General features: G+C 37.3%; 3 protein-coding genes across 3 annotated transcripts in view; 2 read left to right on the top strand and 1 right to left on the bottom strand.

Moving 5' to 3' along the window:
* The window catches only part of LOC102194641 (adhesion G-protein coupled receptor G5-like), a 10,388-nt gene extending 2,722 nt beyond the window's left edge, over positions 1 to 7,666 (top strand). The window contains exons 9-18 of the mRNA XM_005737276.1: positions 96 to 258; positions 636 to 770; positions 845 to 955; positions 1,052 to 1,088; positions 2,806 to 2,906; positions 3,279 to 3,400; positions 5,972 to 6,240; positions 6,348 to 6,450; positions 6,540 to 6,823; positions 7,038 to 7,666. Of these exons, the coding sequence (XP_005737333.1) occupies positions 96 to 258; positions 636 to 770; positions 845 to 955; positions 1,052 to 1,088; positions 2,806 to 2,906; positions 3,279 to 3,400; positions 5,972 to 6,240; positions 6,348 to 6,450; positions 6,540 to 6,823; positions 7,038 to 7,180 (1,468 nt within the window). The 3' untranslated portion in view covers positions 7,181 to 7,666. The remainder of the gene's footprint in view (positions 1 to 95; positions 259 to 635; positions 771 to 844; positions 956 to 1,051; positions 1,089 to 2,805; positions 2,907 to 3,278; positions 3,401 to 5,971; positions 6,241 to 6,347; positions 6,451 to 6,539; positions 6,824 to 7,037) is intronic.
* A 54-nt stretch (positions 7,667 to 7,720) lies between these two features.
* Positions 7,721 to 11,648, bottom strand: knstrn (kinetochore localized astrin (SPAG5) binding protein). The gene is made up of 9 exons (XM_005737275.1): positions 11,541 to 11,648; positions 10,032 to 10,096; positions 9,822 to 9,957; positions 9,520 to 9,549; positions 9,329 to 9,428; positions 8,574 to 8,688; positions 8,422 to 8,483; positions 8,060 to 8,134; positions 7,721 to 7,973 (listed from the first exon to the last, which is right to left on the bottom strand). Exons 2-9 carry the CDS (start codon positions 10,051 to 10,053, stop codon positions 7,845 to 7,847), a joined length of 669 nt encoding a protein of 222 aa, XP_005737332.1. The 5' UTR covers positions 10,054 to 10,096; positions 11,541 to 11,648; the 3' UTR covers positions 7,721 to 7,844.
* Positions 11,649 to 11,697: 49 nt separating this feature from the next.
* Positions 11,698 to 17,591, top strand: part of knl1 (kinetochore scaffold 1) — a 12,543-nt gene continuing 6,649 nt past the window's right edge. The window contains exons 1-16 of the mRNA XM_013911917.1: positions 11,698 to 12,005; positions 12,765 to 12,799; positions 12,929 to 12,965; positions 13,045 to 13,104; positions 13,211 to 13,293; positions 13,372 to 13,427; positions 13,512 to 13,536; positions 13,646 to 13,686; positions 13,776 to 13,828; positions 13,950 to 14,616; positions 14,929 to 14,981; positions 15,181 to 15,568; positions 15,966 to 16,003; positions 16,137 to 16,728; positions 16,877 to 16,929; positions 17,233 to 17,591. Coding sequence (XP_013767371.1) covers positions 12,768 to 12,799; positions 12,929 to 12,965; positions 13,045 to 13,104; positions 13,211 to 13,293; positions 13,372 to 13,427; positions 13,512 to 13,536; positions 13,646 to 13,686; positions 13,776 to 13,828; positions 13,950 to 14,616; positions 14,929 to 14,981; positions 15,181 to 15,568; positions 15,966 to 16,003; positions 16,137 to 16,728; positions 16,877 to 16,929; positions 17,233 to 17,591 — 2,537 coding nt within the window. The 5' untranslated portion in view covers positions 11,698 to 12,005; positions 12,765 to 12,767. The remainder of the gene's footprint in view (positions 12,006 to 12,764; positions 12,800 to 12,928; positions 12,966 to 13,044; positions 13,105 to 13,210; positions 13,294 to 13,371; positions 13,428 to 13,511; positions 13,537 to 13,645; positions 13,687 to 13,775; positions 13,829 to 13,949; positions 14,617 to 14,928; positions 14,982 to 15,180; positions 15,569 to 15,965; positions 16,004 to 16,136; positions 16,729 to 16,876; positions 16,930 to 17,232) is intronic.

The raw sequence follows: 17,591 nt of genomic DNA, 5'->3' as shown, positions 1-17,591 counted from the left end.
CCCCACTGTAAAACATGTTTTTTTAAAAACTGATTTTACGTACAGCATCTTACATTTATAGTATAATATAGAAATGTTCTCACATCTGTCTACAGTAAACTAATGAATGACATGAGCAACTTTGCCGCCAACATAAATGGATCTTCAGCTGAAATATCTGTAGGAGAAGGAGTCAAAGGAGTTTTGGTGAAAGAAACACATAAAGACGAAGTAGCAGAAGTATTATTTGCTTATCAGTCTCCAAATGACAGCATAAATGTAGGTGGAATTAAATTTATTTTGACTTTTACACGTTCTATTGTTCTGTCCTAGCATTTCCTCCACTAAAATCCCAGCAGTAGCGGATTCCCAAAATGTCATTGCTTCGATTTAAGATTTACCTAGAAATCATGACACCTACAAACTGGAAGGGGCCTTTGCCCATAATTGCATGTAATCCTACGACTTCCTTTTTATTATAGATTTTTTTGTACAATTGAAACAGTTACAGCAACTAAAAACAACATTTAAGATTATTATGTAGTTATTACAGTATGTTCAAGTTACCGCTTCACATTGCAGATTTTTGTGGTATTTTGAGTAAGATCCAGGTAAATATGCACTGAGCCTGACACTTTCTGTGTTCTTTCCTGCAGATTATAGACAACACAGAAACTTTGAAAAATTTTTCAAGAGCCGTTACACTGCCAAAAGAAGCTTTTGATAAAGCTATTGCTCAAAACGTCAGTATCCCATTTGCAGCTTTTTTCCGATTTATTAATATGGCTAAGGTAAGGGGCTACAGGCTAATTCAAATGTAAAATTTCCTGTTCAGTGATGGATTGACCATAAGTTGATTTTTCAGGATGAGAAGAACAGTACTGTTTTAGGGAATGAAGTTTTAGCCATTGAAATGGGAGCTGCTATCGCCAACCTCACAGACAAAATAAACATTGTTTTTACGAATATGACATATGTAAGTGAAAAGTTTGGGTCTTTTGGGTCTTTTTCTCTATTTTGTTTTCCATTTTAAGAGCATAAATTCATTAATTTTCTGTTGATTTGTTTGCAGAGAGGGATACCGTCTTGTCATTCATGGAATGGTCAAGGTAGCTTCTCTGCTTCATTTGCACATTGACATAAGGCATTTACAGTTTTGTGTGTTACATATTATTTATGTATTGCTGAGAAAAGCTGAGCAAAAAGTTTCTTCTCTACATTATTTAAGAGAGAAGTGTTACAGTCTTAAGTGATCAGCTCAATGATGACGCCAGTGAATTCTGAGCCCACTCTCTGTAAAAGTCCAAAATATGTACAGAAAAACACTGTATTTGCTTGTATTGGTAGACACATATTTTCAGGACAATCAACACAATTTTGTAACTCTCGTATTTCAGTAGGAAGCATACACTCATCAGCCATGTCATTAGTTACGCTTTGTCTTGATAATACTGGCTTTGAGCAGTCTTATTTCTTCATGGCATAGATTCCACGAGTCGCTCGACACATTCTCCTGAGATTTTGGTTCGCACTGGCGTCACACAGTTGCTACAGATTTTTTGGCTGTTCATCCATGATGTGAATCTCACATCTCATCTCACCACATCCCAAAGGTGCCCTATGGGACTGGGATTTGGTGACTATGGAGTCCATTTGAGTAAAGTGAATTTATTGTCAGAGCCGATCTTCTGCATATATACTCTGACCGGCCTACGTGACATCAACAACAATGCCACATTCAAAATCACTTAAATGACCTTTCTTCCACATTCTCATGCTCGGTTTCAGGTCATCTCTCTATGCTTAAATGCACTAGATGCCTGCCATGGGACTAGATATTTGCATAAACAAGAATAAAAGGGCATGATTTTTTTTCTATCCCTAAACGAGTAGTTTTTATATCCTAAAGCTAATCAAGTTAGCATTTAATGCTAATTAACAATGTATTATTAATTAATCGTATGGAAAAATATGAAACAACTCCAACCTTTAGTTTTTAAATGTGGAAAATATTAATTGAATGACAATGAACAAAAATCAGTACCGGATGAGACCGAACTAATAAAAAACATGTTTAGGGACATCAAAATAAGGTTGGGAAAGAAGAAGAAGAACACTTTAAGTACAGAAACACAACTTAATAGACTGGAGGTTGTGTCTTCTTTTTTCCAAACTTCTCTGAGACTGGATTTGGTGTTAGATGGTTATAAAAACACAAAACTAACCACATTGCCATGACTTGTCATGACTAAATAAACTCAACATTTCTTTGGTTTTACTGGAATCAGTATCGGACCAGTTTAGCCTGCATTCACAATAATACATGCTGTGGTGAACTTTAAAAAAAAAAAAGCTCATGCAAATGTTTTAACATGGAAAACACTGCGAGAGATAATGAAAACAGAAACCCAGTTTCTGGTGAGTGCCACATCATAGCATGAATAACTAACAAAGTAAAAATCAACAACAGGGTCATGGTTTCCACTGCAAAGGCCACGTATCTGATGGCCAATTTAAAGATTCAGCTGTATCATGGTATCAAGTAAAAATCAGAAAATGGACATAAACTGATCACATTACTTATATGGTTTTGAAAGTGTGTTTCCTCACAGATGCATGCTAAAAGTTTTGCTGTGAGTTTTATGGTGCTTTCAATGTGTGGAATTATTTATCAGGAAACAGAAGTTGAAGTTTTATTTTAAACCAGTCTGAAACCATTTCTCATCAGCAGTACAAACGACACAAGCAGCTAAATTCTGATACTTGAGCAAACTGAACTTATGGATGGTTAGGCCGTCATTGTGTTCCTTGTTTTATTTCTCTTAGGAAGTCAACCAAACTGGACGAGTGATGGCTGTGTGACAAATATAACTAAACATGGCATTACGTGTCAGTGTTCACATTTGACATTCTTTGCTATCTTGATGGTATGTTTTTCTTCTTCTGTAATGATGTACAACCCCACTTCCAAAAAATGGGATGCTGTGTAAACCGTAAATAAAACCAGAATGACGTGATTTATAAATCATTCGTAAAACCACATTTTATTAACAATGTATCACAGAAAACATAAGAAATCTTTAAACTGTTTTGAAATACGAGCTCATTTTGAATTTGACTCTTTAGGCGATAATCAAATTGGTCACAACTTTATGTTGAGGAATATTATTCAGACATTTTCCACAGTTTGTGGACTTAATTTTTTGCCCATTTATCTAATTAGCTACTATTACTGGGGCTGTACTTTCTGTTCGAGGCACTGTTTTCATATGAGATGTGCTTTGCTGTGCTTTTTGCAGACTCCTCTTAATGAAACCATTTCAGATTCTGATTTTAAAAACCTCACAATCATCACCCAAGTTGGCTGTGGACTCTCCATGTTCTTCCTCGCCATAGTCCTCTTCATGCACTTCCTTTCAAGGTAGTAAGTTGGGCTTTTTTTTCCAATATTGAAGCATTTTAACTATATAATAGTCAGAAAAGAAAAAGTGTGCATTAATACAGATGACAACAGAAGAACAGAATAAGCTTTACAGAGAAAATCTGTTGAAAATTAGCTGATATAATAAGTACTGCGCTGTATAGGTCTCTAATACTTATCCCAGGAAGAAGATATAAAATCACTCTAAAAATCTCTGTAAAGAGAGAGACTCAGTAAAGAGAAACTGTAAAATTCATCATCAGAGGTCAAAATCCTTAATTGTGAATAGAAATATTGTTTAGGTTTTAAATAATTTGGACCTTAATATGTAATGTTTATTGCACAAAGGGGTATAAGAGCAAAGTCTTGCTGTTTAAGGGTAAGCAACTAAGTCTTTACCAGATTAATTCACAGCTCTCACTATAACTAGGTGATATATTCCTGAAAAAAACAAAACATGATTGGGATCTTTATGAATAAAATAGAGCAAAATTGTTATTGATGCAATAGCCTCAAACACTGTACAGAATTTTTTTTAAAATCTTGTTTAGAAAGACGTGCTTTTCTGGCAGCTGGTGTGATGAAGCTTCATGTAAATAAGGCTGCTTTCCAGGACAGTGGAACACTGTGATGAGGTGTCATAATGTTTACCACAGGGAAATGAGATTCATCAACAGGGGCCTGATGTTATGTAATGGAAATATCAGCAGTATGTATCAGTGTACATCTTATGCAAATATAATACTTTCCTTACCTGCCATTTTTCCTGGGGTATTTCTAAGTCCTCAGCACACAACCCTCTATGAATGAGCATTGTTTAAAGAAAAGCAGGTGCATGTTACCTGCATCTCTGTAGATGTATGACACACATCGGCTAGCCTACACGGGCACCACCTGCGTTTTTTGCCGTTAGCCCTGTGTGGGTACACGTGGAGCCCATGTGGGGGTAGTGCGGGTTTGCCAAGCCCAGACATCCTCACAGTTTATTCACAGCTACAAACTGTGATCCCACATGGTCATCTTTACTGAGCATTCAGTTACACTGAATTTGAATATGAGCATGCTGCTATCTCTATCGACAGTCAAATCATCAGTAAACACTAGTAATACAGTTGCATAGCATCCCCTCCACCATGACTAATATGTGACATTTTGCGTCATTCTGATACAAGTTAATATTGGTTTCGTGTGGCCGAAGATTTTTTTTCCCCCAGTAAATTCCAGATATAACACTGTTTAGCTGACCATGGCGCAACACACATGCATACACAGAGTTCTCAGTTGCACTTTTAGGTGACGTTTATTTACATACTGTCCAGAGCTGATCGCTCAGTTCTGCTCTGGAGCTCTCTGCTGCTCAGCCCAGCTCTGCTCCGCAGTCCGTTCTCAGTCCATGTTGCTTCTCCCCAGGCCCCAGCAGCTACTGCAAGAGGTTGAACAGATGATAAAAATCAGCTGTGTTGGCCAATCTCCCCTGGCACTGTCCCCTGAACCCTGCTCGTGCAGCTAACCACATCCCACCACACCAGGTTCTTGGGGATCTTTCTGGAAAAGCTGACCAGGCCTTCTTGTTCTTGAATGTAACCAGTGGTTTGCATCTTGTTGTGCTGTGTAGATTCTTGTCTCCATTTCCATTCATGAAGATGTCTCTGGATTGTAGGTCTTGACAGTGATCCACGCACCTTCTCAAGAGTGGTCTTTACTTGGTTAGATTTTGTGAAGTGTTTCTCTGCGGTCTTTTGATGTTCCTGAGCTGGGCAGAGTATTGCATCTATTTAAGAAAGCACCAGATTTTAGATTTGCAAACTCCTAACTTTTTTTGCTATCTCCCACATAGGTCTATTGTGTTTTTTCAGCTAAAAAATGGCACGTCTCTCTTATTCTAACATCTCTTTGGCCCTCCTATACAAAATGTTAACATTTAAAAGCTATAAAGTCCAAGGGTTTGAATCAACTTCAGGTATTATGTGTGCTTTACTTGTCATGAAATAACAAGGGAACGGGTCTTATTGGGCAGTGAAACTGATTGTCAGTCAATTTTCAATCTAAAATTTGAGCTTCTGAAAAGTTGGGACTTTGTATTAAAATAAATGGCTTAAAAAGGGAAGTTCAACTGTAACTTGAAATGATCGTCTATACTTTTTGTTTGAGGCTATATCACTTTTATCATAATTTCCCTTTAAAACAGTTATTTGTATGTAACATCTCTCCTACTTTTACTGTCTATAACCATGTTTATTTTACTGTATTTGCAATATGGAAATTTGACCTTTTGTGGTTGCTGATATTCAAAACCAAGTTTCTCTCAGAAGCAACTTGCCCTTCACATTTCTTTGACTGAATTTAACAGTTTGTAAAAGACTAAGCAGGCTTTAGTCTTTTACAAACTGTTAAATTCAGCGAATCTCCACATGTGAGAATATTGAATTTGTCAGTTTTTCCCAATTTATATTAATTAAAAATGAAATAATTACCAAAATTAACAAATACCTTGATTGCTAATTATTTAGACCCAGAGGGCATTATTATTTCACGCTTTGTTTCCTCTCTGTTAATCATCTCCCCATACAGGCGGATCAAGGCCACTAATGCCACAAAGATCCTCATCAACCTTGTGTGTGCCTTGTTCCTGCTTAACCTCACTTTCCTGGTCAATAACTATGTGGCGAACCTGAACAACAGTGTGGGCTGTAAGATCATGGCGGCTCTAATGCACTATTTTATGCTGGCCACTTTCACCTGGTTTGCTGCGCAGGCCTTCCACCTGTGTCTGAGCCTGTATACAGGAGGGAAAATCGCAATCCATCGCTACATACTGAAAATCGCCATTACCAGCTGGAGTAAGTTTATGTTATAATTAAAAATTTAACATCTATAGACTTCTTGAAAGTTTCACTCTTTCCTTCTTGCCGTTTCATCTGATTTTTTTTCCCATTTATTTTTCCAGTACTGCCTTCAGTTATTGGGATTGTCCTGCTCTGCATTGGGAAATATGGTGAACAAGTCATCAGCTACCAAAACACTGGAAACGCTGCAGATAGAGTGATGATGTGAGCCTGCTATACTATTACGTACCATTACTATTCCATTACATTTCATATTAAAATTCAGAAAAGCTGACTTGTCTTTTCCTTCTAAGGTGTTGGATAACAGACAACAGTGTCCACTTAATCATCAACATAGGCTACTATGCTTTGGTCTTCCTCTTCACTTTTACCACCTTCATCATCATGATGTCCTGGCTCTGTTGTCTCAGGAATGTCAAAGGAGCCAAAGCAAAAGGGGAGCAAAGTAGCATAAACATCTTAAGTGTCATGGGCCTGTGTTTCATGCTGGGCATTACATGGGGCTTTGCTTTCTTTGCCTATGGTGTCTTCCAGGTCCCCGCGCTCTACCTTTTCACCATCCTCAATTCTTTCCAAGGTACTGACAACCAGCAAGCACCTTTCAATCATTCTAAGTCAACCGTGTTGCATAATAACACTCACAGGATAACACTTGATGTTTTTATTGATTAAATTCAGTTTTTAATATTAAAAACTGTGCATATTTATTTGAAAGAACAAAAATATTTCATGTTCTTCATGCAAAGTGCCTTTTCTCTATACACTACTGACCATGTCTCTCTGCTTGCCAGGTTTTTTCCTGTTCGTCTACTACTACAAAACCTCCCGCATGTTACCTCCAGCCTCTGATGAGAAGTCAAGCAGCGTCAGTAACATCACTGATAAAACCAGTCTAAGCAGCTTTACAAACCCCTACTCGAACTGGCTGAGCTGAAGAAACAGACACACTGAGACTGAAGACCCGTACCGTTAAGTGTAAACTGCTGTAAAACACTCTAATAGTTAATAACACACAGAGTCCCAGTTAGGCTTGTTGATATTGTAAATACATGTTAGAAAATGGCTTTACTGTTAAAGGTCTTAATTTGTCTTGGAAGCAATGAACTTTGATAGTTTGAGAAAAATCAACAGAATATAATAAACCTTTGTCCTTCTTTTAGCCATTTTAAACTGTTAATAGTTTTATAGCTCTAGTCAAGTACTAAAGACTATAATAGCCATGACTACTAACTGGCCATATCTCCTGGCAAAGGATGTACCTCAGGTTGCACTTGGTAGCAGGTGAGTGCCTTGAACTGCTGCTCCTGATGTGTGAACGGGTGAATAAGAGACACACTGTGAGGCACTTTGTACAACCAAAAGTGAAAAAAAAAAAGCCTCTATACAAGTGCCAGTCCCTCTTAAAAAACAAAACAAAAACACAAATTGGGTGACATTAAATTTTGTACACTGACATAATAAGGAATGTGGAACGTGTGGAAATGGTTCTTTATTCAGTTTCACTCACACTGCCATAGAAATACATATCTGCAAATATATATACACAACGTTTACTCTTTAAATGGACACAATTTAAATTAAGAAATCAATGAAAACGTTCAGAGTAGAAGAGCTTCCGCTTCTTTGAGAGCTCTTTCCAGTTCAGCTGCTTCAGAGGAAAAGTTCTCCCTTTCTTGAACCATTTGTTCTCGTGCTTCCTTGAGGCCTCTCATCGTTTCCTGGATTTCCTAAAGGTTGTAAAAATAAGTAAAAATAATAAATAAAACGTAACTTTTAGTGGCCTGTTACTTTCACTGAGCAGAGTTTTACTCACCTCTAGTCGAGCACGTTGTTGTGATGCAATATCACCAAAGGTCTTTATTTCATTCAGCAGGTCTGCAGAGATGCTCTGAAATACAAGGAGTAAATATTTTAACCTGGTGTTTCTGTAAATGATTATATAAATCCTGTGGGTGTCTACAATACATGTATATTGGGTGCATTTATAATATTTGTTCTTTATTTGCACATTTATTTTTGCATGAAACAAACTAATAAGTGCATGCTTCTGGTTTTCCTTTATATTCCAGCTTGCGGTTATTTGCGTGAATATGATTTAAAGTTTGCTTAAATGTTTAACGAATAAAACCCAAGTGTAAACATATCATAATGTAAAGTGAAATCAAATAAACATACCATAACCTCTTTCCTCTGACTTTCACTCTGCCGTGCAGTGTCTCCAACTCTTTCGCCCAATACTAAGAATGAAAGATGTATTTCTGTTAAGTCTCTTACAGAAACCACTGAAGAAACTGAAACTGATAAATATATTTTTGTATTTTTTCTACCTGGGTCTATTTTGGCAGTAATCAGAAGAGCATGGCAGTCTTTCAGGTTTTTCTGAACCTCTGCATTCTCTTTTTGAAGGTCACAGTACTGCAGCTCCAGCTTAGCTACTCTTTGCTGTAATAGGAAAATGAATTCAGAATTAAATAGAATATGGTAAAAAGATAACACAGAAGGGCTGTTCAGCTGTGGCTGATACCAAACATGGCATTTATTCCGCTTGGGTTTTTGGTGTCTTTTGTGTCAGATCCATCCATGAAGTAGCCCTTTTGCATTTTCTCCTATAAACTTGTACCAGATAATGTTAAAGAGGACAGATGCATAAAGAAAAGAATAGGAATTAAGAGAGTAAGTAGCAGCCAGGTGCTGCTAATAAATGCACTTAACCGAGCACCAGTTTTAGTGCTCAGTTAAGTGCCAAAAACAAAACCTAATCAAAACAAGGGCTACACCTTAGATTCTGTAGGCCTGAAATAATCATATTTTAAACGATAAAGCTCATGACAGCACAATTTTGAAGAAAAGAAAAAAAAGAAGCATAAACTGGTTCATACAACAGGACAACAATCCAAAGCATAGCAGTATCTACAGCATCTACAACAGAATGGCTAAAAAAGAAAAGATTGTTCAAAGCAGTCAAAAGTTCAACTTCAACCTGATTTGAATGGTATGGTGGAACCTTAAGAGAGCTGTGCATAAACCAAAAGCCCACAAACATCAGTGGGCAGTCATGTGTGGTAGTGATTACTTTCTATACCTGTGTGTCTGTGAGGTTTTTCGCCAGCTCCTCATTGGCAGCAATCAAACATTGATTTTGCTCTTTGAGCTCTGCTTGTTGTCCATATCTAGTGAAGACTCTATGAAAATGTGCATCAAAGTTGTTAGGGAAAAAAAGCAAAAACCAACAGGCTTAAACAATACCCATGTTAATGATTATGAAAGACTCACGCCTTCTGAACTTTAGGAGCAACATTTTTCCTAAAAGACAAAAAAGTGAAACAAAATTAGAATTCAGCAGATCTAAAGTCTGGCATGTACTAAGAGAATATACACATTTAGGCTTACTAGCAAACGTTTGATAGTCTTTACACTACATGATGCTGAATAGGTAAGCCAGGAAATTATCAGGCACAGTTTTGTTACCACAGTTGACTCCTAACATCCCTAGGGAAACATTGAGATGCATGCACTTGGTAACCTATATTGTTCTCATACAACTGTGACCATTCACACGGGTCATAATTTGTTACCTTGGTGCATTTTCTTTATGTGGTTTAAGGACACCATCTGGTCTCTGGGCAGCAGTGCTTGTTGTGGGTGCAGTTGCTGTGTCTTTGGATTCTTGTTTATGACTGTTTTTCTTTGTTTCTGTAGATGGGTGTATACCTGGAAGAATGACAGTTGTTAACAAAATTAAAGTAATCCATTGAAATAACTAGAAAAGTTCAAATTCACCTCACCTCTTGGAATTTTTGAAGACATGACTGTTCCTAAAAAGTATAATGTCAGCAATAATAAAAGGCACCTGCATGGGAAAAACAACACAAGACAGTAAGACCGTATTTGTATCCTGGGTGTTTTCATTTCTTTTTTTCACTAAGATGTTGTATAACAGTAAAATAAAATTAACTGCTGTAAGAGGTTGTTGTTGGGTTTGTTTCGCATTCAGGCTACTCTAAAATCTTGCGACTGAGGTATGTAACAATAAACTTTCAATGAATGTAGACCAGGAGTGGGGAACTCCAGGTCTCAAGGACCAGTGTCCTGCAGGTTTTTGATATCACCCTGGGTCAACACACCTGAATCAGTTTCAGTTTTATTTGTCATATGCAAGTTAGCACAGGATCAACATTGCAATGAAATGTGTTTTATGAGCAGCAGTCACTCAGCAGCATGATACAGTGGGAGAAAATATAATAAAATAAAATAAAATAAAATAGAAAAATAGTAAGGAGCAAAATATTAGAGAGACATGGTAAAAGAGAAAAGATGACTAAATATATATGTATCTATAAATATATGTACACTAGTGATTAAATAAGAAAATCTTGAAAAGAAATATGACGGGAGGAATGAGCAGCAGAAAATTACAGTGTTGCACTTTTAAATATAAATATCAATAACAATAAAGTGGAGTGACCAGTGCAGATTAACAGAGTACTTGTGAAGCTGCAGGGTAGCTTCTGAGTGCTGTGTTGTGTGTGTTTAAGTGTTGTGGTTGAGGTGTCGTATGGCTTGGTGGTAAAAACTGTTTTTAAGTCTTGTAGTCCGAGCAGACAGGCTCCTGTAACGTCTGCCAGATGGTAACAAGGAGAACAGGTGATGTGCTGGGTGGCTGTGGTCCTTGATGATGCTGTGTGCTTTACGGAGGCATCGCTGGAGATAAATGTCCTGAATGGTAGGAAGCCTCATGCCAGTGATCTGCTCTGCTGCCTTCACCACCCTCTATAGTGATTTACGGCTGCTGGCAGAGCAGCTTCCGTACCAAACTGAATCAAATGATTACTTCATTACCAGGCCTCTGGAAAACTTCAAGTCATATTGAGGAGGTAATTTAGCTATTTGAATCAGATGTATTGGATCAAGGACACATCCAAAACCTGCAGGACACCGGTCCTTGAGGCCTGGAGTTCCCCAATCCCTGATGGAGACAGCAAATACTACATAAAACTCTAAACTATCTGGATATCAGTCATGTTAAACTACTTAAATCAGAAGTCTGACAAACTGACCAGATAATTCAAAAATCGATGCGTTTTATTTAAGTTTATTTATTTCTTCACCGCAGCCTCACTGAGATCCCTCTAGGGGAGCTTGACACATAAAACTCTGTTAAAACGACCGACCTCTATGGAAAAATAGATATCGGTCGTAGTTTCTTCAATACTCAACAAATCAAAAAAGCAGTACTTAAATAATAGTCGCTTACTGAATGTGATCTAGGTAATTAGCACAATATCAATGCTTACCTTTAAGGACACTAAGTATGCAAGCTGAATTCTCAACAGACAAATACCAGTTGACAATTTTTAAAAACGTCCCGCCCTCTGCGACTATTTCCGGTTTTAACGTTATTTCCTGTGTAAATAAAATACATTTTCAGTAATTGTGTTCCTCAAAAGATTTTTTTTTAAATTAAACTGAGTTATCAGTTTTAACATTTTAATTGACAGGCTGTTGTTAACTACACTCCAGTTATCTAAATAAAAATTAAGCTACAGACGGACCTCAGTGCGCACGCGTGAAGGCGGCTAAATTCAAAACTCAAGACGTTAGCATCGAGACTTGTTCGCATTAGCTTCAAAATTGTTACGTATCGTATGCAATGTGGTTGAAGATAAACGACTTGAAAATGGTTTCAAGTTAGTTAAGAAGTAATAATAAAAAACGTATTTGTCTTAGAACGCCGCAACATCACAATCAACAATAGCAAGGTAAGCGCCCTAATGCTTCTTTGGTGTTCAGTTGTTTTCTTGTTTGATTACGTGAATGGGAAGCTAATAGTAACGTCAGAGTTAGTGGTTATCGGTTTGTCTATTTAAAATATGATTTTTACAAGGGGAAATGCAGAACGCTGCCTAGCTTTGTTTATTATTTCAAATAAGTTACGTTAGCAGTATTTATCGAGCTGCATTTGTTCATAAGGTCTTGGTAAATTGAATGACAGTGTAGTGGTGGTTTCCCATTTCATGGCTGCTGGAGAACAGTGGCGTTACTTTTGCACACCTGACAGGTGTGGCGTAGTAACTTTAAGTTTTCTAATTTTTTTAAAATCAAGGTTGTAACTTACGGTCATGTGAAAAAGAAAGTTTGCACAGGACTCTGTGCAACTACACACCGAGATTCAGGAGCTTGCAGAACCACCTTAGCAGCAATAACTGTTTGTTGGCATTTGTTCATGTACAGCTCATAAGGTCTTACCCCAGCATTTCATTCTGCTTAATAAAGTCTTTTAAACTTTGTTAAACAGTGGTGAATTTATTGTAATTATTGTCAAATAAAACCATTGCCACTACTTTAGAAACAATTGTTTTTGTGTCCAAAGATAATGCTTCATTTTTACACTTATCAGGTCTGCTAATCCCAAATACCCAGGACAAATTAAAAATGCTTCTTAAGCAACATTTTGGGTTTCAGGAAGACACTGCAGAAACAATGATTTCTATATAAAGCATTATTTTATATTCGTACAGTTGATGATGGAGCCTCTGGATCCTCCAAAAAATAAGTGAGTGCGAAATTACTGTATTAAATAAAAAGGACATTGATATCGAGGCATTCCTACTTTACACCTTATGTTAACAAATGTATTGTGATATTTATGTAATAGTTTTATTGTTCATGCTTTGTGTTACAGTGAAGGCAGTGGATTTTCAAGGCGCCGCCTTTCCTCGGTAAGTATCTTAATCAGAGGTGTGATTTTATTTATTTCTGTACAAATGAACTAAGCTGTTTGCACCTTGTAATTTTCAGATTTTAAAAGCACCACGGAATTCAGCCAGGTTCCCTGACCAAGATCAGCAAGAAAATGTGGTAAACAGAGAGTCTGATATAAGATTTCCAACTGCCTGTGGCAGTAGACACCCTTAAGGTTTAAAAATTAAAAAGTGGTGATATAATTTAGCCTTTTTCCTCTTAGGTGGAACGTGTCAAACCAGTGGAAAAGAGGAATTCAAGACGAGTCAGTTTTGCCCCTGCTAATGACGTCCTTCTGTTTTCTAAGTGAGACACGAAGAAATGCTCCTTTTACAAAAAGTACCTAACCACAAGTTGACCTAATCAGCGCTTCTCTCTTTATAGGGATGTCAAAAATGCCTCCCCTGTCCGAAGCCCTTTGCAAGAAATAATAACAGCAAGTATGTAATGTAGTATTATGTATAAGAATGTAATTTTTAAAACTTTTTGTAATTTTTATAATTATATTGTATGTTATTCTACAGCAGGAGCAACAACCACACAAAATAGGTAAGGTGAAATGAGCTATTAAGGTCGAGCCTGTCATGTGAATTTCAAGTCTTATCACAAAGAGTCAAATAAATCTCTCACATAAATGCTTTGGATTTTTTTGTACAAGGGTGCAAGAGGGAGTCACTGAAGATGGGAGTGAAATAATTGGTAGGATCATTGTTTTCAATGTACTGTCCACATTATCTGTTAGATAGTTATAGAGATTGCTGTTACTAAATTCAGGTCTCCAAATGTAGGTATGGAAACTCTTTTGAATGCTCCTCTACATGTTTCCCAACAAAAGGATAAGGTAAATTTGAAGTCGATATTTGCATTTATTACATTATTATAATGCTTAATAATAGCAGAAGTATTTTAACTTAATATTTGTTGTTCCCATTAACTGACCAAAGGTTGTTTACCTTTATTAGGCCACTGGAGATGACTTTGGGGAAAAAACAATGATGTTTTCCACAGAAGATGCAGCCATGGACATGACCCAAAGCCACACTATAAATATTGCTGCAGACATACCTGAAGATATACCCCTTGACAAGTATGACATTTTCCCAGTTCTTGGAGAAAATCGCTTGATAAATGATAAAGCCACAGTCCCACCACTATCCACAGGCAGAAATGTCGATGTAAGCACATCATTGTCATGTTTGGATCCTGGATTTGAAAACTTCCTTGCAAGTCTGTCTAAACCAAGTGGCCAGAGCACTAATGCTGTAAACATAATGATGACTCTTCCTGCTGAAGCATCCTCTGAAGAAACAAAAGGCTCCCTGGTCCAGATTAAAACACAAAGGCCTAATTTGGATAAAGAAAATCAAGTTCCAGTGTCCGTTTCTGCTGTGATGGAGAAGACACCACATAACACCAGGAAAACTGGAGAATCCTCCTACAGGAGTGCACTCTGTCTAGAAGATGATGTGAGCATGGATATGACTGAAGCCCAGACAGGTCGCATCCTGGGAGTCTGTGATGATGACGATAATCCTTTCCAGTGTCTTTTTCCTACTCAAGACATGTACACCCACTCACAGATGAAACGGCAGCAGAGCAGTAAAGCATCAGGATTAACCAACCCAAAAGGTATCACATTTATGTCTGTCACTCAAATTAAAGGACAACTCTCCAGCATTTATACATCAGCTTATAAGTGATAAGAAGAAAATATGGGATGCCAAGCAGAGACGACAAATTTGTGTTCTGCCACGGTTCCTTTAGTGTAGACCATTTTTCATAAATATCTTGTCGTCTAGGCTCACAACTTTATGAAAGTCTAATACTAGAGCAAGGAAATTATCCCTGTATGCATTGTATGAATTTTATGCTTCATCAGTTTTAATGCTAATTGAATGGAATTTCAAATGGCCTTAATTTCATTTCACTTTTAATTATCAGATAAAGTGTCCTTGATAAATCCTCTCGTACCTGCTCCTCATCAAAGACATAAGGTAAGTTTGGTATTTCTTTTTTTTAAACTTTGCTTTTAGATGAAATAGAACATATAAGCAAGTCATGCATGGGAGGTTTTGTCTTTAGTTGCTCGTAACATAGTATAGATTTAAAATGTTGTCTTTGAATGCTAATAATTGTTATTTCAAAGTAAAGTTTTGGTTGGCATGTAGTAATTGTTTGTGTTCTGTTCTTCAGGTGAGCTCTGATGCGAAAAACGAATGCAGAGAGAAGACAGTAGTGTTTGCTGCAGATGACGAGTTTATGGACATGACTGGGTGTCACACAGTAAACATCGCCTGTGGTCCCTTGGTTCCAGAGGAAAAATCAGCAGATATTGATAAAGAAAACTTGCCACTAAATACCACTCAAAATGTTAGAGAGCCTTTTAAAGCCGTTATCATCTGTCCTGAACTAAGCATGGATATGACAGAAGCTCAAACTGGCCACGTTTTGGAAGGTGTGCAGGATGATCCTTTTCAGTTTCTTTTTCCACCACAAGACATGTACACCCACTGTCTCAAGAAAGCAGATGGTACTTCAGGACAGCGGATAAGTGAAGCACTCAAATCATCTAACCATAAAGGTAAGGTGCTGTTCGAACCCTGTTGTTTCTGAGAGGGGGGAAAAGGGTAATCTAAAGTGAGGAGGAGCTTAAACACAATTTCAGACAGTAGATGAATTTAATTGCTGAACCAAGACCTATTGTAAGAGAGGGGGGAAAAGCAAAACTGAACTGTAATCCATATAAAGTTACTCTACCAGAGCTTAAGAATAAAAAAAGGAAATGACAGAAACTTTAAATCTTCGTTTCAGGTCATGTGAATGCTTTTGTATTTAATTACCTGAAATTTATTTTCCAAAACAGATTCTCCTTTATTTATTTATTTATTTTCAACCAATTAATTAATGATTTCACTAGTTTTGCAGTGTTCTGGTTTCTTTAGCTAATCTATTTATTTATTACCCATTTCCACATTTAGGCATTGAAGCTTCATCTTCAAAGGCACTAAAAAATCAGGTGAGATTAAATATTTTCCCCTTTTATTTTTCAACGCAATACTTGTTCTAGCTGGTCTGGAAGATAGAACATATTGCCAAATCAAGGTTGATATTTTGCTGTATACTCAAAGTATTTCCTTTCCCATCCATAGAACAAACCTGACATTGAGAACAACTACAGCGAGAAAACAGTGAGATTTTCTGCAGATGATGCCTGTATGGATGTGACACGAAGTCACACTGTAAATATCCACCAGTTGCAAGTACAGTCTGACCAAAATTTTGACTTTTTACCTGCTAAAGAGAAAACTTTAAGATTCACTCCAGATGACGGTATTATGGATAAGAATTATGGCCTCACTACCAACACTGCCAGTAATTCAGCATCCAATTCAGTAAATTCTGAGAAGAAACAAGACCGTCAAATATGTGATCTGCCTAGGAACACATCTTTGTCAGCACATAGTTTGGATCCAGGGTCAAAAAACCTTACAGCTTCCTCCAGCATTAATCCTATGATTACTAAAATGAATTCTAATGGAAATGCAGTATGTCCCAAAGCAGACATAAGCATGGACATGACTGAAGCTCAAACTGGCTACATTTTGGAAGGGGATGCAGGCACAGCTACAGATGCCCGTCTTCAGGATCATTTTCCCACGCAAAGCATACACGCCCAAAGTGGTAATGTCAGAAAAGCTGACTGGCAGAACAGTAAAGCAACTGGATTATCAAGCTGTAAAGGTATGAAAACGGCAAAGTTATTGGGCTGTTTTGTTTTTTTTACATAGAAAATGTACAGAGTGCCTCAGTTAAGTTTTAATAATTATTATATATTGACGTTATGGTCAGGTAGCTGTTTCTCACTCAGTTTTACCATTTCCACCTTAAGGTAAAGAAAACTTCCTGAAGACTTCTGGAAACACAAAGGTGCAAAGACAGCAGGTGAGCATAAACATGTCTTGATCTTTTTGTGGTTAGTTTTATTCAGGTAGCTGCACCAAATAATGCCTTTGTTTTAACAAAGGATCAAATAAATTTAAAGAGACAGGGTCATTTTGGTCAATATTTGCTTTACATTAAAGGCATTTGTTTTATTTTTATCAAGTTTATATGGTTTCAGTAAGACATTTTAATTTTACTACAAACCTGAGATGTCATAAAAAGTCAATCAAATAGTGAGGCCTCTGGTCTGTGTGGAAACATATCTTCATGAACACATGTGCTCTGCTATACTGTCTTTCTCAGGTTAAGCTTGATGTGGACAATGACTGCAAAGAGAAGACAGTGGTTCCTGTTAATGATGCCCTTATGGAAGTTACACAAAGTCTCACAGTGAACATTGTCAGTGATTTAGAACTGCAGTCTCACCAAGACACAGGCCTCTTACCTGCTAATGGAGAAAAGACAGTGAGGTTCAGTATACATGATGCTGCCATGGAGGTGACACGAAGTCACACGGTGAACATTGCCACCAACCTAAACCTGCAGTCAGATCACAATTCAGACCTTTTACCCCCTCTTGGAGAAAAAACTGTGAGGTTCGGTACAGATGATGCTGCCATGGATGTGACACGAAGTCACACGGTGAACATTGCCACCAACCT

The sequence above is a fragment of the Pundamilia nyererei genome, unplaced genomic scaffold (genome assembly GCF_000239375.1).
Source record: "Pundamilia nyererei isolate P.nyererei 1_Seehausen unplaced genomic scaffold, PunNye1.0 scaffold00074, whole genome shotgun sequence".
Classification (NCBI taxonomy): Eukaryota; Metazoa; Chordata; class Actinopteri; order Cichliformes; family Cichlidae; genus Pundamilia; species Pundamilia nyererei.
Note: the sequence above shows the minus strand (reverse complement) of the source record. Positions and strands in the feature narration are given on the sequence as shown.